At 49.6% G+C, this 24,392-nt stretch overlaps 1 protein-coding gene across 1 annotated transcript in view; it reads right to left on the bottom strand.

The window, feature by feature from the left end:
* The window catches only part of LOC137419504 (uncharacterized), a 62,893-nt gene extending 38,813 nt beyond the window's left edge, over positions 1-24,080 (bottom strand). Inside the window, exon 1 of the mRNA XM_078769753.1 lies at positions 23,966-24,080. Coding sequence (XP_078625879.1) covers positions 23,966-24,020 — 55 coding nt within the window. The 5' untranslated portion in view covers positions 24,021-24,080. The remainder of the gene's footprint in view (positions 1-23,965) is intronic.
* Positions 24,081-24,392: the final 312 nt, after the last annotated feature.

Genomic DNA, 24,392 nt, shown 5'->3' on the forward strand with positions numbered 1-24,392 from the left:
CCTTTTTTGTGCAAAGCGGTGATGTTGGCTGATTTCCAAGCAGATGGCAGTTGACCTTGAGCAAAAGAGAGGGTGAAGAGAACAGAGAGAGGGTGAGAGAGAGGGGCAGAGCAGGATTTTAGGACCCGTGTGGCTGATGCCGTCGGGTCCAGTTGCAGAATCAGAGTCGAGGGTTGACAGAAACTTTTCCACCTTGTCAGGAGGAAAGGACACGGAGTCCAGGAGCAGCTGGGTATGACTGGGTATGGTGGGTACAGAGAGGGATGGGTTTGGGACACAAGATTTAGAGGCAAACACAGAGTTGAGGCATTCAGCTTTTTCACGTGCGGAGTCAGCTGTGTAGCCGTTTGAGGTAAGGGAGGGGATGGAGGGAACAAACACAAGAAACGGATTTGACCAGGTGCCACCAGGATTTGGAAGAGGAGACAGATAAGAGAGTTTGGTCTTGAGAACGGAGAGATATTGTTTCCTGGCTCTCCTGAGGGTGGACACACACTTGTTTCGGGCTTTGTGAAAGGAAATGAGATTTCCTTCGTTGGATTTGCTTTCCAGGAGACGAAGGCAAGTTGTTTCTGGGCAACAGCCTCACCACAAGATTCCGTGTACCATGGACGGGACGAAGGGTATGACAACTGAAGACGAGATGGGATAAATCTGTGCATGAGGGAGAGCAATTTACTTTGGAAGAATTCCCAGGATGAGTTGATGTCAGAGGTGGTAGAGATGGGAGACCAGTCCAGATGATTGATGCTGTTGAAGACCGTGCCAGTTGGCCTGAGTGAAATGCCAGTGAGCAGGCTCCCTGAGAATGGTCAGAGAGATGTCCACTTTAACAAGGACATGATCAGATGATCCGATTGGCGCAGAAGAAGAGCAGCAGACATTTTCAGGGAAGTTAGTCATAACCAAGTCCAGAAGAGAAAATGCTCCGTTGACTGAGATCCGGGTCGGGAAATTGACAGATTGTGTCAGTCCCAGTGAGTCGCAGAAGTCCTTTGCTGAGGAGCCATGGCTGGTGAGGGAGGTACCTACACCCAGCCAACTGGCATGATGACAGTTGAAATCACCACATATGAGGAAGAGAGAGTTGGGATGAGTCGATAGAAGTTGGTCCATATTATCAGACAGCGAGATGTAGATGGAGTCATCACTGTTTGGTGGACGGTACAACACACATTTGAACAAGAGGTGGGAGCGAAGGGGAAGCCGTAGCCAGAGGTATTCCTGGGGGTGAGGTGGAGAGAGTACAGTGCAGGGCGAGTGAGGAAGAGCGTTTTTGATAAAGATAGCAACCCCACCTCCAGGACGAGGCTCAGGTCTATCATACCGGAGGAGGGAGTAACCCGGGAGAGATACTAAGGAATCAGAGACATCATGAAGGAGGAAAGTTTCTGTTAAGCAGATCACGTCTGGTTTGACAGAAGCAACCTGTATGGAGAGATCAGTTAAGTTTGAACGAAGGCCCCGGATGTTTGAGGTCCATACCGTTAATGAAGAGGAAGGGGGAGCATCGGATACAGAACAGGGGGGAGGAGGGGCAGGGTAAGATGTGGAAGAGGTGGAAGAGGTAGGGAGAGCTGTTGAAGGTGTGTCAGAGATTTCAGAATCGCTCGGAGAAAGGGAAGGATGGGGCAGACAAAAGGTTTGATGGTGATTGGGTGAGGCACAATGAGGTGTTATTTGAGGAGGGGGAAGAGCGAGGCAGAAGGTTGGGGGAGATGGAGGTGAGAGTTGGAAGGGGGAAGAAGTGGGGACGACGCTTTGAGGAGGGGGAGTGAGAGGGCAGAAATTGAGAAGAAATGAGGGTGGGGAGATTTGAAGGGGAGGGGCGAGGGGGGAGTTTGGGAGGGAAGGGACAAGGGGAGGGATTTGAAAGGGATGGGATATGGGGGAGATTTGGAGGGGAGGGGTGAGGGAGGAGTCTAGGAGGGGAGGGGCGAGGGGGAGTCTTGGAGGGGAGGGGAGGGGAGGGGTGAGGGGGTAGTTTAGGAGGGAGGGGGCAAGGGGGGAGTTCAACCCATTGTGAGAAACTGCAGTCAAGTTCAACTTGACTGCAGTTAAACTGTCAACGCAGTCAAACGCAGAAACTGCAGTCAAACTGTCAACGTTCAACCCATTGTGAGAAAGCTGGGTCTCCATCGAAGGTCATGGGTCTTGCAGCAGGACAATGACCCCAAACACAATTTAAAGAGCACCCAGGAAATGGTTCAAGACAAAACGCTGGACTGTTCTGAAGTAGCCAGGAATGAGTCCAGATGTAAACCCCATTGAACACCTGTGGGGAGATCTGAAAACAGCAGGTGGGAGAAGGCACCCTTCAAATCTGGGAGAACTGGAGCAGTTTGCGCAAGAAGAGTGGGCCAAACTTCCAGTAGAGAGGTGCAGGAAGCTCATTCATGGCTATAGGAAGCACTTGACTGCAGTTATTTTGTCCAAAGGTTGTGCTACCAAATATTATGGGGAGGGTGTGAATAATTTTGTCAATGCCATTTCTATTTATTTTCTGATTTAAAAGGATATTTTAAGTTCTGAATCAAAAACAAAAGTTCTGTGATATTAACAGTGAAATATAGAATTGTGGTGACAAAATAATTTAGTGAATTTCAACTTATTTTTAGGGAAAATTGTGAGTTATTTGAAAAAAGTGCAAAGGTGCCAATATTTTTGGCCACGACTATGTATATATATATATATATATATATATATATATATATATATATATATATATATATATATATATATATATATATATATATATGTATATATGTATGTATATGTATATATGTATGTATATGTATATATGTATGTATATGTATATATGTATGTATATGTATATATATATATATGTATGTATGTATATATATATATATATATATATATATATATATATATATATATATATATATATATATATATATATATATATATATATATATATATATATATATATATATATATATATATATATATATATATGTATGTATATACTAGCTGAGGTACCTGGCTTCGCCCGGGTTGAATAAGAATAAGACAAATATATGATAAAAAGAACATGTATATTTTAGAGCAATATCACAGTACATTTCCTACATGACGTTTTGTCAATTGTCAATTTCTCAAAACCTCTTGGTATACAACATTTCTGGTTTTCTTACTTGGTGCCAAGACAAAAAGATTGCTTGGTTTTCCAACCCTCGAGCAGCCCACGTACAGCTGGCCATGGGAAGTACCCGGCATTGCCGGGCGGGGAAAGGGAGGGGAGGGGGAAGGGGAGGGGAGGGGAACGGGGGGGGGAGGGAAGGTGAGAAGAGGGGGGAGGGGAGAAGAGGGGGGAGGGGGAGGAGGAGGAGAGGAGAGAAGAGGGGGGGATGGGGAGGGGGAGGGGAGGGATGGGAGGGGAGTGGGAGGGGAGGGATGGGAGGTGGGTGGGGGGGAGGAGAGTGGGAGGGGAGAAGGGGAGGGGGGGAGGTGAGGGGGGATGGGGAGGGGGGGGAGGTGAGGGGCAAGGGGGGAGGGGAGGGGGAGGGGGGGAGGTGAGGGGGGAGGGGGGAGGGAGAGGAGGGAAGGGGAGGGGGGGAGGTGAGGGGCAAGGGGGGGAGGGGGGAGGGAGAGGAGGGAGGGGGGTTAGGGGGGAGGGGGTGAGGGGGGAGTGGAGGGGAAGGGGGGAGGAGAGGGGGGAGGGGAGGGGGAGTGGAGGGGGGGAGGCGAGGGGGAGTGGAGGGAGGGAGGTGGGAGGTGAGGGAGGGGGGAGGGGGAGGGGAGGGGGGAATGGAGGGGGAGGGGTGAGGGGGGCTGAGGTACCCGGCTTCGCCCGGGTTGAATAAGAATAATAAGTTGAATTTAGCTCTTTCACGAGCCTCGATTCAGTATACAAAAAAAAAGAAAGAAAAAAAAGAATAATACAAATATATGATGAAAAGAACATGTATATTTTAGAGCAATATCACAGTACATTTCCTACATGACGTTTTGTCAATTTTCAATTTCTCAAAACCTCTTGGTATACAACATTTCTGGTTTTCTTACTTGGTGCCAAGACAAAAAGATTGCTTGGTTTTCCAACCCTCGAGCAGCCCACGTACAGCTGGCCATGGGAAGTACCCGGCATTGCCGGGCGGAGGAAGGGAGGGGAGGGGAGGAGGAAGGGGAAGGGAGGGGAACGGGGGGGGGGGAGGGGAGGAGAGGGTGGGGAGGGGAGAAGAGGGGGGAGGGGAGAAGAGGAGGGAGGGGGAGGAGGAGAGGGGAGGGGGAGGGGGGGAGGTGAGGAGGGAGGGGGGAGGGGGGATGGGGAGGGGGGAGGGGAAGGGGGAGGTGAGGGTGGAGTGGAGGGGAAGGGGGGAGGGGCAGGGAAAGGGGGGGGAGGGGGAGGGGGGGGAGGGGGGAACGGCTAGCTTGGCAAGCGATAGCAGGCTTTTTACTTTTATTTTTACCTCAATGAGGGCTATATATGTAGTCCGTGCTTGGAGCCTTCAAGTTCAACATAAAGTTTTTTTATGAAAAATAATGCAGATGTATAACAATCCACCAATGCAAGTTCAGAAATGAATGCAGATCCTTTACTTTGCGATACAAACGCAATTCCCGCCATTTCCACTCACGATCGAGGCCTCCACAGTGACCGCGCCTCTTCTTCCTCCTACAACTTCATCTCACCTCTTTCACTCAAAATGCACGAAATTCTGCCGCATGAAATTATGTAGAGGCCTCGTCGGGGGGGATATAAGGTAGATAAGGAAGGCGTTGTAACAGAAGAATCAAAATAAAAGTGGAAGAACATAAGGAAATGGGAGCTATTCTGGACCCACTGCCAAACCTGACAAACCATTGCAATACACCCCGAACGTCTAGCGCCGCCACAAACTACACCATGGAATTGCAGCTGGCGCAGGTTTTTTAAACCATTGATATTAAAATAAAACGTAGTCTAAAACCACCGGGATTTTATGCTGATTCCGAATCTGTCTAAAACTTTTCTCCGATGTGTAGTTCTTGTTATAGGCGGACATCCAGACAGACACAGACACAGACACACACACACACACACACACACACACACACACACACACACACACACACACACACACACACAGACACTCCTCCTTTATATATAGAGAGAGATATCTATATATATATATATAAGAGAGAGATATCTATATATATATATATATCTATATATATATATATATCTATATTATAATAGCCGTAGATGATTCTGTCTGTCTGTCTGTCTATCTGTTGGGTGTCTGTCCGGGGTGTGGCTTACTCGGTTTGCAGAGTAGCTCCACCCATAGCTCCACCCATTCTGGGAGTGGCTATAAACAAATATCCACCATTTTATTAACTCGCATAGCTTTGAGTCCTGTTTTGTAGGCCCGTGGTGTCTTGCTCTCCCCCAGTTTTATTTCAAATCAAATTCGATAAATCATTTCATTTTTCACAGTCGCTAACATAGTTTTAGACTCGGTTGAAAAAAAACGGGAAGAAAATCCGATGAAAGTTGCCGTTTATAGAACGAAATGAATTCTCAAAGGCCTGTAACTTCAAGGCCATTGAGTCTCTCTCACGCCTTTATCTCCAATCTAACTCACCATATGATTTCATTTTTATCGATGGTTTTACTTTTAGACTCGGTGTCAGCAATAATTGAGAACAATCCACACACGCGGGAAAATGCAGAGATATATTTTTTAAAATCGCGTCATGGTGTATCATACACCGCCCAACATGACACCGCCGGCAATGTGTCGATATATATTAAAAATTCGCTTTTGCTTTTCCGTTAAGATATATTACTTTTTCGTTTGATGACAGTCGTCACAAAAACGTCAACAATGATGCCGACATATATTTCTTCGTTTTTATTTCATTCAACATATTAGCCGGAAGTAAAATATGTTTCAGGAAATTACCGAGAGATATTTCTTCGTTTTTTTTATTAGTTATGTGCGCATACACTTTAAATAGGTTTATTTGAAATCTTTAATTTTCCACAATATAATTTACTTGCCATTTATCATTTGATGATTACGAGACAAATTCCTCTTGAGGATCGTGACAATTCATGCGTTGCGTGGAAACTTCCATTTCCAAAATGAATGAGACGATCGATGAAGAACGACTCGGTGTCACCAACGCGGGAAAATGCAGAGATATATTTTTTAAAATACACCATATCACCGCACAACACCGCCCAACAGCCAACAAGTATCATACACCGCCCAACAGCCAACGAGTATCATACACCGCCCAACATGACAGACAGCAACATGTCGACATTATCGCTTTTTCTTTAAACCGAGTGAACCGAGCCGAACCGAATACACCGCGTGAATTCACCGAGCGAATTTCAGCCAATTCCACCTATTTCTTCGTTTTTATTTTATTCGTTACCAGCAGAAGTACCCAGCGTTGCCGGGCGGGGGAGGGGGGAAGGGCACGTACACTTTAAACATGTATATACATGTGGGATGTGGGATATATACATGTGGGACATGTGTACGTGTGTGTACGTGTGTACGTGTGTGTGTGTGTGTGTGTGTGTGCGCGTGCGCGTGAATATGTGTGTGTGTATATATGTGTGTGTATGTGTATGTAGGCTAACCCCCGCTCTAGCAGGGAAAATGGCCTTAAAATGCATGTTGTTGTTGTATGTGTATATACATGTCTGTGTGTGTGTGTTTGTGTGTATATGTGTCTGTACGTGTGTGTGTGTGTCTGTTTGTGTGTGTGTGTGTGTGTGTGTGTGTGTGTGTGTGTGTGTGTGTGTGTGTGTGTGTGTGTGTGTGTGTGTGTGTGTGTGTGGAGATGTATATATGTGTATATATGTGTATATGTGGATACATATGTGTATACATATTTGCATATGTGTATATGTGTCTGTACGTGTGTGTGTGTGTGTGTGTGTGTGTGCATGTGTGTCGATGTACGTGTGTGTGTATGTGTATATGTGTGTGGGTGTATATGTGTGTGTGTGTGTATATGTAAACATGGGCCGGTGTGTGTGTAAAGTGTGAGGAGGTATTGGAGAGGAAAATGCAGAGATATATTTTTTTAAATCGCGCCATGATGATAAACGAAAATACACCGCCTAAAATAACAGTCGACATATATTTAAAATTCGCCATACACATCCATGCGGGAATCCCACGGGCATGGATGTGTGTGACATTTCGACATATTGAGTTACATGCTGCGCCTGCACATTCAGTTATATAAGATGGTTACTGGCAATTGATCACATCCACAAATGATGTAATCCACACAATTTATGTACTTTACATAACGTTAATAGGAATACATGCCCGTGTAGATGGGAAATACAGTTTGTTTGAAATAAATCACAAATATCAGAAGAAAGTTTTTTAAACCATTTTATATAACTGAATGTGCAGGTGCAGCATCGAACTCAATATGTCGAAATGTCACACACATCCATGCCCGTGGGATTCCCACGGGTGACCCCGCTATATATATATATATTGTTACGGAACCCAACGTCGGCCTCTCTTCCCCTTACCAAGGAGGGATTAATCCCCTCGTCTTTGACTGACCGACAGGGTCCCTGACGCTGCCCAGTTACCTCCGGAAAGGCAGGTGCACAGCCCCGTTCGTACCGCGGACAGATGTTAATTGCCGAGCGGTTTTAGCAACCGCGGCACGAACTATTAACAGAAACTAACCCGAATCTGAAACGTTGGCCAAATCGTGCCACAGGTGTTCAATGGGGAAAAGACAAAGACGAACGGATGTCAAGAAGAAGAAGAGGAAGACAGCAGTAGGAAATACGAATATGATTTATTTGCTATTATTTACAACCAAAATAAACCAAGGAGGAGGAAAGATAATAAAATAAAATACAGAAGAAGAAGAGGACACAGTGCAAATTAGCTTACCTCCTGCAGTCTTGCTTAACCCCAAGGACAAGACACACAGAACAAACTCACGTACACAGAAGGATGGAATGGAGGCAGGAACGAAGGACTGGAAGGAGAGAGGAAGGTTCAGCTGGAGCAGAGGGTTCGGGCTTGATCCCGCACGGGACGTCGGGCTGGACTTCGACGGCCACCGATGCCACCGATCCTGGTTCCCGTGTGGTAACGGGTCGAAGCTGCCTGGTGGAGCCAACGCTGCCTGGTGGAGTCAACGCTGCCTGGTGGAGTCAATGCTGCCTGGTGGAGTCAACGCTGCCTGGTGGAGTCAAAGCTGCCTGGTGGAGTCAAAGCTGCGTGGTACTGCTCGTGGGGCTTCGTCACTTCCCTCGCTCTGGACTCATCTGCCGCACCTCTCTCTCCGACTTCCTCAAAGGCTTCCGCGCGCGCTTTTATAGCGCGCCTCCAGATCAACCCGCGCCACGCCCGAGCTGGTCTCTCACCGGTCCTGATTGGCGGGTCGGGACTCGCTGGCTCCACCTTGTGATGACGATCGGCGGCCAACGCCCTGGATTCGGCGGCTCCTCCCCCTTCTCCGATCTGACCGCGTGTTCAATGGAGTTTTGCGTCGAAAACCACAAAGCAGCAGCGGCGAATGCAGAAAACCGCACGCAGAAAACCACCCAATGCAGTTGGCAATTGATGACAAAAGGGGTATTCGAAGGGAATCTACCTTATTTGAATTTGGTGCAATGGAGTGTCAATTAATGGAAGACAAAGCCTTAATCTAATACACATAATAAGGAGATAACTACTGAACAAGGAGATCTATGATTGGCTATGTGATTGTATATGGAATAACTACGGGGACGACCTTTAACCTTTACACACCAAATGGAGGAAGGAGGGTGATATTTTACAACAATTTCATTGCACTTACAACGATAATAAAAAACTACAACACCATTCTCAAATCCACAACACTGCACCCTCCTCCTCTTAGGCACTCCCGGGCCTATTAAACTTTTACCTTTAGTGTGGCATGTAGGTGTAGTTCCCTCTACATTTAACCTGACCCTGAGTGTGACAGTTTTAAAACACAAATAAATATGTCCCGCTGCTGCATTGCACCCTATCTAACAGACTTACGCCCACAGCTAACCAAATTGTGGAATTGTCTTCAAACTACAACATGAACGATGGGGGAGCATTATTTACAGTTACGCTACTTGTATTTACAAAACGCAACCCAGGACCTGCGATTGTTCTTTTGGGGGGGGAGACAGCCTGTGCTGCATCGACGCACCAGAAAGCACCATCACGCCCCAATCGGTGCACAGTCACCACAGTTCAATAAAAAAAGACAACAAATCCCTGGTGCCGGTCTTCCTCTTCGGCTCCCTCTGCTGGCCATTGTCGTTCTTCCAGATGTTTTCTTTCTTCTTTGCTGGCGGCCTATTTGGACATAATAAAATGACATGCACAAAACGTGTCCACTGTTCTTTTTATTTATGGCCCACAGGGCCGACTATGAGTGGTTCACCTGTATGGCATAGGTGCCATGTTACCAAGGTCCGCCAGCAAGATCTCGGGCCATCATGGCCGGTTCCAGTAGAGGGGCCATGCCCCCACCCGTGGGGTCCATCAGTGGGGCTCAGCCACAGACATGTGGTCCATAAGTGGTGCATCGATGCAGACAGCTGGTTGCGGGAGTTTCGGGCACACAATGGCGGACTCCCGCACGCTCCCCTCGGCGCCCAGTGGCGCACAGTCCTCGGGTGGGAGACAAGGGGGGGGGGGGGAGAAGACAGGTGAGCAAGGGGTAAGGTCACAAGGGTGCACATCGACAAGGCAATGCAAGACGAGGTGCATACGGAGAGCGAAGTGAGAAAACTCATCCCTACCGTACGTCACCCCCCCTGTTACCTACTCAACCCCTGCCCTTACCCCATATGTACAAAAATCTACACATTTACAAATTCGTCACTACTGTCTCGTCTTCCCTATATCTCCCCTATACCAAATTCGTCCCCACAATCCCTCTAACCGAATTTGCCATCACCCAATTCATCATCAATCCTCATAAGGAGGGAGAGATGGAACAACAAAGCACAATGTCACACCCACGTCATGATGCGTCTCACAATCCAAACATTTGCACAATAAAAATAATCAAAAACCACCTGGCATGGTGTGGAGGTACGCCATCTCAGGTGAGTGGATGTAGATGGTGCGAGGAGATTCTTAATCCTAACTATCTTCTAAATGACATTAACTCACTTTACACTACCCGGGGTCTTTCCCTGCCAAACCATTGGCAATCTTACTCTATGTGGTTTTAAGAACCAAATTCCCATTGACCAAACTGTGGTGCTTCATCAATTTGGGTTCTCACTCCCCCGATTCAACTCCCTGTGCCCTTGCACAATTTCAGGACTGGGTCGTGTGGCTCTCCCAGCAGGTCTACCCACCTGCACACCTCCACCACTGTAGTTGCCTCCGAGCTTACCTGCTCCTTATCCTAACCTATCTACTGGGGAAGGCCCTCTGGTGCTCTCCCCACTCGGTGCCCTCTCTGGCACTGGGCTACCTGGGTCCGTCCTCCGGATCCTCGGGCCCCATCCACAACTCTAACGGCTCCCAGAGCCCACCTGCGGCCTCACCTGGCCGACATCCTCACAGTGGCGGAGTGCTCAACCAACTACACATACTAACAGGCCACACGCCCAGCCATTTCCACGTCACTAATGCACCCATCCAAACACCATTCTTCCACCACGCACCACAGATGCCAATATCCAACCACAATTTACCTGTACCCTCTACCTAACTCTTAATTACCCTCCCCGGGTATTCGTGATGGGGTCCATCCTCCCCATCCACACCTTCGCACCATCCACTCCACTCCACAGTTTCCACCATACTCACAGCACGACCATCCATTCCATACTCCATATATTCCATACTCCATATATTCCATACTCCATGTATTCCACACAACCATTCTCCATACACCTGTAGTTGCACACCTGTGCAATCACTCCTACTGGTGCTTCCTGCACCTTCCTTCCTCCCTGGACCATTTGGTCAACACAACACTCAATCACTATTACTCACTCATACACTTTTCACAATACACTTCTGAATACTCTTTCAATTCTCAAACAACCACACGGCATCATCTGAACTACCTGGTGCCCTGCTAAAACTCGCGCTTCCCCATCGCCCCTTATATTATTGCGCTCCCTTGTCATTATAACCTAACTACCCTCTCTATGTCCCCGACTACCTGTCCAATGTCGCTACTTAAACTTACCGTTACCTATGGTCAATCTCTAGATCCCTACCATTTTATCCTAACCCTCCCGGGTTAGTTTTCACTGCCATAAACCCCATAAAACTATTGCTCCTTTGCCCCCTTTGTGAGAGATGGCAGAGTTGCCATCCCACCACAACGGGTATCTCTCACTACCACCCACCCCCCACCCCCCCCCCCCCGGTCCTCTGACTCTACGAGCCCCCTTCGCAAGAGGTACTGGGTCCTGCCTCGGCATCTAGAGCCGAGGCGATCCACGAGGGTGCCTGCTCGCCAGCATAAGGTCTTATCCGGTCGGCATGGACGATCCGAGGGAGGGCCCGTGGCCCCATTTTGATCTTAACGACCACATCACAGACTTGCGACAGGACGACTCCCGGGCCTTGCCAGGGGGAGGTGAGTTTTTGGCACCTGCCCTTCCGCCTCCGGGGATTAAAGAACCAAATCTTCATCCCCGGAGCATACTGACTCCCCTGGCTCCGGTCGTCGTACCTGCGCTTCATCTTGGCCACCGCCAGATGGAGCTTGCGGCGGGCGAAGGCATGGACCCTCTCCATGCCTTCCTCCAGATGACGTGCGTAACCCTCCCTCGGCGGGATATCTGTGGTGTCTGGCACGGGACCGCATAGCAAGTCGGCGGGAGCCTGCAGCTCCCGCCCATACATAAGCAACGCTGGACTGCATGCGGTGGCCCCGTGCTGGCTGGTTCGGTAGGCCATCAACAAGTACGGGAGATGTTCGTCCCAGCCATCCTGACGGGTGGTGGTGAACAGTGCCAGTTGTTGGATCAATGTTCGATTGAATCTTTCCACCATCCCGTCAGATTGTGGCCGCAAGGGCGTGGTCCTTGTTTTCCGAATTGACAGGAGCCTGCACACATCTTTTAGCAATTGGCTTTCAAAATTTCTACCCTGATCGGTGTGCAGCTCCTGTGGAATCCCGTGCCGACATACAAATCCTTCCACGAAGGCCTGTGCCACCACCCGGCTTCTTGGTTGGGGAGGGCATAGGCCTCCGGCCACTTGGTGAAATAGTCCATTACAACGAGGATGTACTTATTACCTTGGCGGGTGCGGGGCAGCAGTCCTAGAATATCCATAGCCACCCGCTCAAGGGGGGCCCCCACCTGGTGTAATTGAAGGGGGGGCCCTCATCCTCAGTGCTGGTCCCTTTTTGGCAGAAAAGGCGTCGCATCTCCGACACCAGTCCTGTATGTCGCGCCCCATATTAACCCAATAGAACCTCCGGCGGACCCGAGATGTTGTCTTTGTCCTGCCCAAATGGCCACCGGAGCGGGTGCCATGCACTTGTTGTAATATTACGTTCTTAAATTTGTCAGGGACTATCACCAGCCAGGAAGTTCTATCAGAGGGAACCTCCACCCACTTGCGATACAAGATGTTGCCTTTCAATTCCAGAGTCTGCCACTGAGCCCAATATGCCTTTGTTTGCACCCCGAGGGGGGGGTGACCTCTTCCCCCTTTGGGCTTTGCCCCAATTTGATCCACTTGAACACCGGCCCCAGAACGGGATCCTCCTGCTGGGCCGTGCTCCATGCCAAAGTTCCAAATTCTTCATCCGCGGTTAGTGGCAAAATTGGCCCTCTCACCCGGGTTGCCCGGACGACGAGAATCGGGGCAGAATCGCCCAATTGCTCCCTCTCCTCGTGTCTCGCACAAAATTTGCAGTTTTCCCCCAGACAAGGACGCCGAGAGAGTGCGTCCGCATTACCATGGGCCTTCCCGGCCCTATGGGTCACATCAAAATCGTACTGCTGCAACTTTTCCAACCACCTTGCAATTTGGCCCTCCGGTTCCTTGAACCGAAGGAGCCATTGCAAGGAGGAATGGTCAGTTCGAACCGAAAATTTCCGCCCGTACAGGTACGGGTGGAAATGGTTCATGGCAGCCAGCATAGCCAATAACTCTTTGCGAGTGACACAATAATTTCGTTCGGGCCTACTTAAGGGCCGACTATAATAACCAATCACTCTCTCCACGCCCTCCTGTGTCTGAGACAAAACTGCGCCCAATCCTTCCTGGCTCGCATCCGTGTCCAGGGTAAATGTCCCGTCGCTAGTGGGGTAAGCTAGAAGGGGTGCGGATGTCAAATACCCCTTCAATTTTAGGAAGGCCTCTTGGCACTCCCTTGTCCAATTAAATCGCGTCCCCTTCTCCATAAGCCGGTGGAGGGAACGGGCCAACTCTGCAAATTTCGCCACAAAGCGCCGGTAGTAGGAGCAGAGTCCCAAAAATCCCCGCACCTCCTTGATGGTACGTGGTGCGGGCCACTCCTCTACCGCTGTAATTTTGCCTGGGTTCGTTTTTACCCCCTCGCGACCAATAACGTGACCTAGATAGGCCACCTCTCTTGCAAACAAAGTGCACTTACTCGGGTTCAGCTTCAACCCTGCCTGTCTGAGGCACCCGAACACCTGGTCCAAATTAGCTAAAGCCTGGGGGAATGTTTTGGCATGTACTAGGACGTCATCCAGGTATACCAGACATGATTGCCATGGCATGCCGCCTAGTACATGTTCCATTAATCGCTCAAAGGTGGCGGGGGCGTTACACAAACCAAACGGCATCACAGTGAACTGATACAGCCCCTTACCTGTGGAAAATGCCGTTTTCTCCTTCCCTGCCCGATCCATCTCCACCTGCCAATACCCACTCTTGAGGTCCAAAGTTGAGAACCAATTTGAGCATGCAACGGCATCGAGGGTATCATCAATTCTTGGCAGGGGATATGAGTCCTTGAGTGTCACGTTGTTTAGCTGGCGATAGTCCACACAGAAACGCGTGGTCCCATCTTTCTTTTTAACCAGCACAACAGGTGACATCCAAGGACTTCCCGAGGGCTCGATCACGCCTGCGTCGAGCATCTTTTCAACCTGCTCGTCAGCTTCCGCCCTCTTGCTCCAAGGGAGCCGTCGGGCGGCCTGACGAATAGGCCGGGCCTCACCAGTGTGGATCTGATGTTTCACCAGGCCCGTACGTCCAATATCCTCGGTGGACAAGAAGAGATCCAAATGGGATCCAACCAGTTTGTGTAAGGCCTCCCTCTGGGTACCTCCCAACACTACACTACTACGATTTACCATCTCGCAAATGGGATCGGGCCAATTCCTACTACTTATTGAAGGCTCCCCCTGGGGCCGGCTCGGCTGGACGTTCTCGCCCCTCACTGACGCGACTTCTCTAACTGGGGTGCAGCCAGCTACCTTCGTGCCCCTCACTATAGTGCGTGGTTCTGTACTAATATTAATTACTCGGACGGCCACCACCGGCCCGTCCGTTTTTACAAGGGTGCGGTCCACGATTAAACCAGGTATGGATCGTGCTGCCACCGGTTCGACCAGACCGCAGGACTCCTGCCATGTCGGGCGACCTGACCATCGGGCCGGCACTATTGCCTCGGCCCCCGGAGGGATGGTCACGGCCTCAGGAGCCTCCAGCTCCACCCTCTCGGCCGTGCTCACCCCCTCCAATGGTAGCTCTTCCACTCCCACTTGCAGGATCCCCGGGCTCAAGTCGATTTTACAACCGCTGGCAGTCAACAAATCCAACCCTATTAAGCATGGGTCGCACACCTCCGCCACCCAAACCTCTGTCTCCTTTTTTACCGATCCCAACTTGAGGGTCACAAAACCACGCCCTATGATCGGGGCCGTTACCCCGGTAGCCAGCTGCAAACTATGATTTTCCAGACGCTGGATTTTACCCCAGCCGTCTGCACTCAAATTAAGGATCACGGGGCTCATGATCGTGGTGCTGGCTCCCGTGTCCACCACGGCGTCTACCCCCACGCTGGTAATTTTGCACCGAATTGTTAAGCTACCTGTTCCAATTTGGCCACAATGAATGACCTGTCGCGTCAATGAGGGCTCCTCTCCATCCCCTACTGCCGAACACCGCCCTACATGCCCGGAACATTCTAGTTTCCCGGGCCCTGGCGGGGGGGGGGGGGGGGGGGGTGTCTGAGGTCGGCTCGGCCGATCTATACTGGGCGGAGTTGAGGGCATCGGCTGGCGGGGAACGTCCCGGCGCGGAGCTCGGCACTCCCACGCACGGTGACCCAGCCGAGCACAATTATAACACCTCACCTGGTAAGGTGCTTGCCTCCGGTATTCCAAATTTCCCCCCCTGTATGTCCGAATTGCGGTACTTTGTCGTGGACTACCGGGTGCCACAGCTGGAGCCGCCTGCCATGGTCCAGGTCCCGCTAGGCGCCGATCCACCAGCCTCCGGAGCATGCTCTCCAGGTCAGGGCCCCCGTCGGGGGTCAGGGCCCCTAGGGGGGCCGCCCCCCATCACGGGCCCTACCTGACGCACCGCCACTGCGTGGCGCTCGCCTCCCCGGGCCAGGGGCCTCGCTGCTTCCCAACGGGCTGCAGCGTCGGCCGCCTGACCCATGGTCTGCGGGCGCCACATGGCGAGCTGTTGTCGGAGCTCCAGATCCGGAAGGGCCTGGATAAAGTGATCCAGCGCCAGGCTTTCCTGGGAACTCACTGCCATGTCTGCGTGTGCAATCCCGACTGCGCGGCGAATGTCGTGGGCAAGCTCCCCGATGGTCTCCTGGGGCTTGCGTTTTCGCTGAGCAAGCTGCGCTTTAACAAGCTCGCTTTGCTGTTCAATGCCAAATCTGTGAATTAAGGCCACGCGGAGAGCTGACAGGGTGAGAGCACCCGGTGGTAAAGCTGTCAGCACCTCCGCCGCCACACCGCGCAGTGCCCCCACAAGGTGTACTCCACCTTCGTCCGGATTCCAACCATTGCCTCTGCACACATACTCAAACTGCACCAGGTACGCCCTCAAATCACTCTTGCCGTCGTACGGCGCAAGTGGGACCTTGTGGGCGCCCAAAGGCCTAACCCCGCACGTCACTCCTTGTGGGATCAACGCGGGCCCAAACCGTTCGGGCTCCCACAGTACGCTATTCCCGGGGGGCTCCTGCGCATCCCCCGTCCCTCCAAACACTACCCCTCTTGGTGTCGATGCCTGGGTCGCCCTTCCGCAACCCGCTACCCACTCCATACCCGCACACCCTTGCTCACCAGCACCCCCCTCACTCCCCATAGCCAGACCTCCTTGCACACCTCCTTTCTCCATACCCTCCGGACCAGTCATACACCTCACCATTGGTCCTTCACGAACACCCGGGTCGACACCACCCCCCAAGCCGACTGAATCTCCCCTCACACCATATACATTTCCGAGTATATCGCCACTCACCTCGGCACCTCGTCTCCGCTCCGCCTCTGCCACCTGCAAACTCTTTATTTGATTAGTGAGCACATCATCACGATTTGAGCACAGACCTTGCACATATTCCATCACTTCCTCCTTTATCTCCTTCTTAGTTTCCCTCCGTCTCTTCTTAATTTCACTCACCCCCTCTTCCACTTCCTCTAATTTCTCCTTTACCTCCCTCATTTCCCGGTGCGCCCCTCGATCTCTTCCTCTAATGCCACCTTGATCGTTTCTATGTGCGTCCTTACTTCCCGTTCTTTTGTCTCCATTACTTCTGTTACCTCGTCAAACCTCGCTGTCAGTCCCTCATGTACCGTCTGACACTCCTTCTTTATGACTGCTACGTCCCTCTTTATTTCCTTCTGGGTCGCCTTCAACCCCTCGATCACAGCTGTATTCTTTTGTACGTGTTCCTTCAACTCCCTTTGTCCCACTGTCAGCTGCCCCACCCCCTGCGTCAACTCCTCTATGCCACCTTGTAACTTTGCCGTCCCCCTTCTCACCTCTTTCTCCATACGCTCCTCACCTCGCTTTACCTCCTCGCGTACCCCCGAGACATCCTCGCCCACACCTCGTCTTATCTCCTCCCCCATCTCCTCCATTTCTTTAGTAGATGCCGCCCTCATCTGTTCCAATTCATTCCTCTGAGCATCCATTTTACCTTCCAACCCGATTTTCACCTCCTCTATCTGGTTCCCCATCTGTTTGATTTCCTGGGCGGATTGCTCCCCTATTTCCCGCAATTTGTCTTCCATCTTGTCTTCTAGCCCCGTTAACCCATTCTTCACCCCTTTTATCCCATTGTCTAACCCCTCAAATTTATTGTCCAACCCCTTAAAATTATTGTTTAACCCCTCAAATTTATTGTTCAACCCCATAAAATTATTGTCTAACCCCTCAAATTTATTGTCCATATTGTTTAACCCGTCTCTTAATTGCTCACTAGTACCCCTCGCTTCGTCCCTCATTGCCCCCATTTGGCCCCCCATTGCTCCAATTTGCCCCCCCCCCCATTACTCCAATTTGGCCTCCAAATTGCTGCCCCATTCTATCCATTTTTGCATTCAGTTGGGTCAGGAATAATCTGAGGTCAAACCCGATTTGCACAGCATCCCCAGCCGCCACCGCGGGCTCGCCCTCCACGGCGCCGCCATTTTGTGCCTCTACAACCACGTTCGCGAGGGCGCCATCTTGCGCATCTGATACCCCCGCAACCACATATTCATTGCTCTTTTCCTCCCTCTCCTCCATATACATTTCCCTGGGGTCCTGGGTCGCTTCTACCCCCTCTAACTCCCCAACCGGCATCCGATCACCTTGACCATCCATGGCACGATTTTAAATTTAAGATGTTAAATAAAATTGCGGGCCACTCGTAATTTGAGCGCGCTAAGCGCTTCAGGTCCGAATCTCGCTCCCGACACCAATTGTTACGGAACCCAACGTCGGCCTCTGTTCCCCTTACCGAGGGGGAATTAATCCCCTCGTCTCTGACTGACCGATGGAGTCCCTGATGCTGCCCAGCTACCTCCAGAAAGGCAGGTGCACAGCCCCGTTCGTACCGCGGACAGATGTTAATTGCCGAGCGGTTTTAGCAACCGCGGCACGAACTATTAACAGAAACTAACCCGATTCCGAAACGTTGGCCAAATCGTGCCACAGGTGTTGAATGCGGAAAAGACAAAGATGAACGGATGTCAAGAAGAAGAAGAGGAAGACAGCAGTAGGAAATACGAATATGATTTATTTGCTATTATTTACAACCAAAATAAACCAAGGAGGAGGAAAGATAATAAAATAAAATACAGAAGAAGAAGAGGACACAGTGCAAATTAGCTTGCCTACTACAGTCTTACTTAACCCCAAGGACAAGACACACAGAACAAACACGTACACAGAAGGATGGAATGGAGGCAGGAACGAAGGACTGGAAGGAGAGAGGAAGGTTCAGCTGGAGCAGATGGTTCGGGCTTGATCCCGCACGGGACGTCGGGCTGGACCTCGACGGCCACCGATGCCACCGATCCTGGTTCCCGCGTGGCAACGGGTCGAAGCGGCCTGGTGGAGCCAACGCTGCCTGGTGGAGTCAACGCTACCTGGTGGAGTCAAAGCTGCCTGGTGGAGTCAAAGCTGCCTGGTGGAGTCAAAGCTGCCTGGTGGAGTCAAAGCTGCCTGGTGGAGTCAAAGCTGCCTGGTGGAGTCAAAGCTGCCTGGTGGAGTCAAAGCTGCCTGGTGGAGTCAAAGCTGCCTGGTGGAGTCAAAGCTGCCTGGTGAAGTCAAAGCTGCCTGGTGGAGTCAAACCTTCGTGGGGCTTCGTCACTTCCCTCGCTCTGGACTCATCTGCCGCATCTCTCTCTCCGACTTCCTCAAAGGCTTCCGCGCGCGCTTTTATAGCGCGCCTCCAGATCAACCCGCGCCACACCCGAGCTTGTCTCTCACCGGTCCTGATTGGCGGGTCGGGGCTCGCTGGCTCCACCTTGTGATGACGATCGGCAGCCAACGCCCTGGATTCGGCGGCTCCTCCCCCTTCTTCTCCGATCTGACCGCGTGTTCAATGGAGTTTTGCGGCGAAAACCACAAAGCAGCAGCGGTGAATGCAGAAAACCGCACGTAGAAAACCGCCCCATGCAGTTGGCAATTGATGACAAAAGGGGTATTTGAAGGGAATCTACCTTATTTGAATTTGGTGCAATGGAGTGTCAATTAATGGAAGACAAAGCCTTAATCTAATACACATAATAAGGAGATAACTACTGAACAAGGAGATCTATGATTGGCTATGTGATTGTACATGGAATAACTACGGGGACGACCTTTAACCTTTACACACCAAATGGAGGAAGGAGGGTGATATTTTACAACAATTTCATTACACTTACAACGATAATAAAAAACTACAACACCATTCTCAAATCCACAACAATATATATACAGACTTGGCATTTAATATGGAATATTTTTTTTGTGTGGGTGAACTTACTTTTCAAGATGTCTTAGAACCAAAAGTTCATTGGAATTATGTTGAAATTATTCCAGATTTTGTTAATGTGACCTTCAAAAGAAACAAAAACCGCATTTGACATTTCGAAGCAAATAAATTGATCCTTGAAAGTGATGTAAACTGATATCGAACTCAATTCATGGACAGTACTGTGTTAAACTTCTGTGCGTTTTCCAGAAGTATCTCTTTATTTTGCACACGAGCCCAAATTTTTTTTAAACAAAAACAAAAGTTAAATTACGACTGGGATTACGGAGAGTAAAATTACAGTTCAGTACTTCGTGTAACCCCCACGAGGATTCAGGAGAGCACGTACACGTTGAGGCATGCTGTTCACGAGATTTGCCAAGGTTTGGGCAGGAATCGCTTGCCATGCAGTTACAATAGCCTGCTGCAATTCATGCACAGAGGCAGGCTGCTGGTCCAAGTTGCCGATTTGACGCGTTAATTCTGCCCACAAGTTCTCTATCGGATTCATATCCGGGGACATGGCAGGCCACTCCATATGCTCCACACCACGGTCAGCAAGAAAGTGTTGGATCATGCGACCACGATGAGGCCGTGCATTGTCGTCTTGGAAGACAAAGTTTCCTCGAAAGGCTGCACGAACAAATGGAAGCAATGTTTCTTCCAGAATGGCCCTGTGCTTGAACTGGTTCAGGTTTCCATTCAGAACAACCAGGTCAGTTTTGCCCCCTGCATGAAAAGCAGCCCAAACGGTCACTGCACCACCTCCAGCTTGGACTCTTGGCACTATACAATCTTCGTTGTAGGCTTCATGCACTTGTCTGCGCACTCGGACGCGGCCATATTATAGACCAGACATCTAGACTTGTCACTGAAGATCACATGATTCCAGTGTCCTGGCTGCCATTGTCGGTGCTCTCTGGCCCACTGCAATCGGCGCTGGCGGTGCTGTCTGGTCAGACGTGGCTTTCTCAGGGGACGCCTGGCACGATAGCCTGCTTGAACCAGCCGTTGGTTGACTAGCCTTCTGGATACAGGCACATTTGTCAGTTGCTGCCACTCAGCCCTAAGCCGATTAGCTGACTTGGTACGGCCATTGCGGACTAACCGGTGCAGCTGGCGATCATCCCTCCTTGTGGTTCTGCGGGGACGTCCTGACCTCAGTATTGGAGTAGGGACACCCCTCTGAGCATTTCGTTTCAGGATCTTTGACACCTGACCTTGAGTGATGCCATACTGCCGAGCAATAGCACGCTGTTTCATGCCGGAATTTCGTAAAGCCACCACTAAATGACAAACAGCATTGTCGAGTTGACGGACCATCTCCAGGGGAAGCGGCAATAACTTTTGTAGATGTGCAGCAGTTGTTTTCCACTAATACAGAATGCAACAACCCTTATATACCCGATTGTGAAGCCAATCGTCAAATGTACCTGTCCGTACATTTTATCACGCCACCTGTGATATAATCCTGTTATTGACTTCTTGCTGCGACACACAATCAGTGACATGGTTCTTTTAACAAAGAAATCACCGAAGCGTAAAAGAAACTCACCAGATTGATATACCGAGTTCAGAAAGTAAACCCAAGTCAAGGAAAAAAAAATATTCCATATTAAATGCCAAGTCTGTATATAATACATCGTGGATATATAGCTCGGATAATTCCAATTGGATACCACCTCCTCCCTCCCAAAGGAAGAAAATTCCCAGATGGGTGAAATTTTGCTTTTCCCAAAACAGGATGGAATCGAACAAAACTTTCAGAGGCACAACTTAAGGGTGGCTTCCCAAAAGGTTTCAACTTCCTCGGAAAATCCTCCAGGAGGAGTCGATTGTATATAGTCTTGAACGTCCAGGCTTTTGTTTTATCGATAAGTAGAAAAAGGCTTAGTGGTACTAATCTGAAATTGCAGACACCTTTGCGCCTTATATCAACACAAGAGATTAAAAGTTGAACACGAAGTCAAATTAGGTTATCATCAAAGCAATATCTCAGAAATGTCCCGTCAATTAAAGCTCTGTCAATGAAAGCATTTATTTAGATCTCAGGAATGGAAAGTCATCGGAAGAGCAAATCTTGCACAATTAATATGGATTTATCCCCTAAACCTAAAGCCATAAATTCAATGCTAGGTGTGTGGTATATGTACCTTGGATTATTGAAAACACCCCATTACATGAATAATCTATTGTACATCTTTGTAATGAACACAGTTAACTTCCGTGGCATTTTCAAGAATAAGTGAATGAAACAAGAGCTAAAATTAATCAGGAACTTATGGGATGAATGGGGAGGATGATTGAGTGGGGGGGAGGGGGGGGGTGGGAACGTCATTAGAAAGCATGAACTCTTGTTAAGGATGATGGGAAAATCGCAATCCCTTTAATATTAAGTTTGGCCTGCGAATTATCCTGCGAAGTAATGACCATGCAGGGGTAGGAAAAAGGTTTGAATAGAAAGGCGGATGGTGGTCGCTCGTATGCAGCCTGTGGCTGTTGGCTGCATCATTTTATGTGGGCGCAGCTGTGCCGCTGATGCAATGCCCTCAATTACCCGTCCACTGGTACTCATTTTGCCGACCTCGGAAGGCTGGTACTCATTTCGCCGACCTCGGAAGGCTGGTACTCATTTTGCCGACCTCGGAAGGCTGGTACTCATTTTGCCGACCTCGGAAGGCTGGTACTCATTTTGCCGACCTCAGACGGCTGGTACTCATTTTGCCGACCTCAGACGGCTGGTACTCATTTTGCCAACCTCAGACGGCTGGTAGTCATTTTGCCAACCTCAGAAGGCTGGTACTCATTTTGCCGACCTCGGAAGGCTGGTACTCATTTTTCCAACCTCGGAAGGCTGGTACTCATTTTGCCGACCTCAGAAGGCTGGTACTCATTTTGCCGACCTCGGAAGGCTGGTACTCATTTTTCCAACCTCGGAAGGCTGGTACTCATTTTGCCGACCTCAGAAGGCTGGTACTCATTTTGCCGACCTCAGAAGGCTGGTACTCATTTTGCCGACCTCAGAAGGCTGGTACTCATTTTGCCGACCTCGGAAGGCTGGTACTCATATTGTCAACCTCGGAAGGCTGGTACTCATTTTGTCAACCTCGGAAGGCTGGTACTCATTTTGCCGACCTCAGGCTGGTACTCATTTTGCCGACCTCGGAAGGCTGGTACTCATTTTGCCAACCTCGGAAAGCTGGTACTCATTTTGCCGACCTCGGAAGGCTGGTAATCATTTTGCCGACCTCGGAAGGCTGGTACTCATTTTGCCAACCTCGGAAGGCTGGTACTCATTTTGCCAACCTCGGAAGGCTGGTACTCATTTTGCCGACCTCGTAAGGATGGTGCTCATTTTGCCAACCTCGGAAGGCTGGTACTCATTTTGCCGACCTCGGTAGATGGCAGGCTGAGTCAACCCACCTCGTGTTAATTCAACAGCACGCAGGGGCTCACACTCGGGACCCTAAGATCTCAAGCCAGCCACCTTAACCGTTGAGCCAACACCAGGCTCAGAAAAGAGGGTCAACGCTTAGGCCAAACTTTCAGACTCACTGGAGAAAAGATGAAAAATGAGACTTGACAAATGTTTTCTTCTTTGAGTAAGGGGGGGGGGGGGGGGGGAGTAGGTCGGTCGTCCAGACTAACCTCCTCCACACTAATTCCTATGTTTCCAGCACTACCTTATCTTTTCTAAACACACATTGAAATTAGTTCAAGAAACCTCCGTCTTCATGGGAAAGCAAAACGAATGCTAATACGCCGTATCCCACCGTGGTTGCTCACATAAAGTGATTTTTCTTGTGCCTAATGAAAGCAGAGACTGTCTGTAAGGTTTGAGCGATGGCAAACTTTTGGGAGTGATCCTCGTAATGAAGGAAGCTTTGGGAATGTCTTTACGCACAGTGCTGCGTAAAGAGCGTGTGCCTTGTGCATTGCAATGCGTTTACGCGCTTATGAAGGGCGTACGCGATGTGCATGTCAAACACACAGACCTCAAAACGTGCGCCTTAAATTTACCAACAGGTTCATCAATCATCTGTGAGTTCAAAGATAGAGGGAATACATCGAGCCCTCAGGGGAAATTGATACTTTTTGCAAAAGGATGTTTATTTAAAAGCTGATAAATGTGGGGAAAATTCACAACTTGGTCCTCGAAACGAAACAAAAGAAATGGAGGACGAATCGTCTTTGGATCCGGATGAACCTCGCTCTGGCTTCTGATACCCACCTTAAAACGAAGGTGTGTCGATACAAGTAAAGACATCAAATCGTACAATCGGCTTAGACGAATTGGGAATTCACCTAAATATCAGAAAGGCAACATCATCTTTAAAAAAAAAAAAGGCTTATTATGGATTAAAACGCGACGGATAATATGGCGCACACAGCACAAAGAAGTTGCACATGTACGTGGGGTGTATACTTCAATACACGTGTACGATACGAATCGTTGAAAAAGCTCCAGTTTCTTCAAATTGTGCATCATTAAATTGCGCATTTTACGCACATTCGTAAAAAAATTTAAATCGGCGAATGGAAACGCGAGACGAAGTTGCACCTGCTGTGAGCACGAGCAGAGGGAGCGAGGAACCAGCTGCCTGTTGCACAGACATACCGCAGGGATGCAATCACCACCAGACAGAGCATGAACGGCCTGGGTACACGGAATATATAGTACAAGAACAGGACGTGAGCAGCATATTATACAGAATCTGTGGAACCTGTGTGTGGACAAAAGCGCCCACTAACCCCTCCCATCCTCACTCCCGCTCCACGAATGGCCCCTCACTGACCCACCGCATCCTTTCGTTGTATCGCCGAGGCCAATTACTCACTCCTTCAATAGGAATTCACCTACATGGCCAAGACAAAGGAACGAGGCATTGTTAAAATATTCATCTTGAAAGTTTGGGAGAAGTTAATAATAAAGGACAAATACAGTCACTTCGATATAAAACAGTTAAAACACATGTGATTGTTAAACA

This window comes from Myxine glutinosa, chromosome 1 (assembly GCF_964187855.1).
Source record: "Myxine glutinosa chromosome 1, kmMyxGlut1.1, whole genome shotgun sequence".
Classification (NCBI taxonomy): domain Eukaryota; kingdom Metazoa; phylum Chordata; class Myxini; order Myxiniformes; family Myxinidae; genus Myxine; species Myxine glutinosa.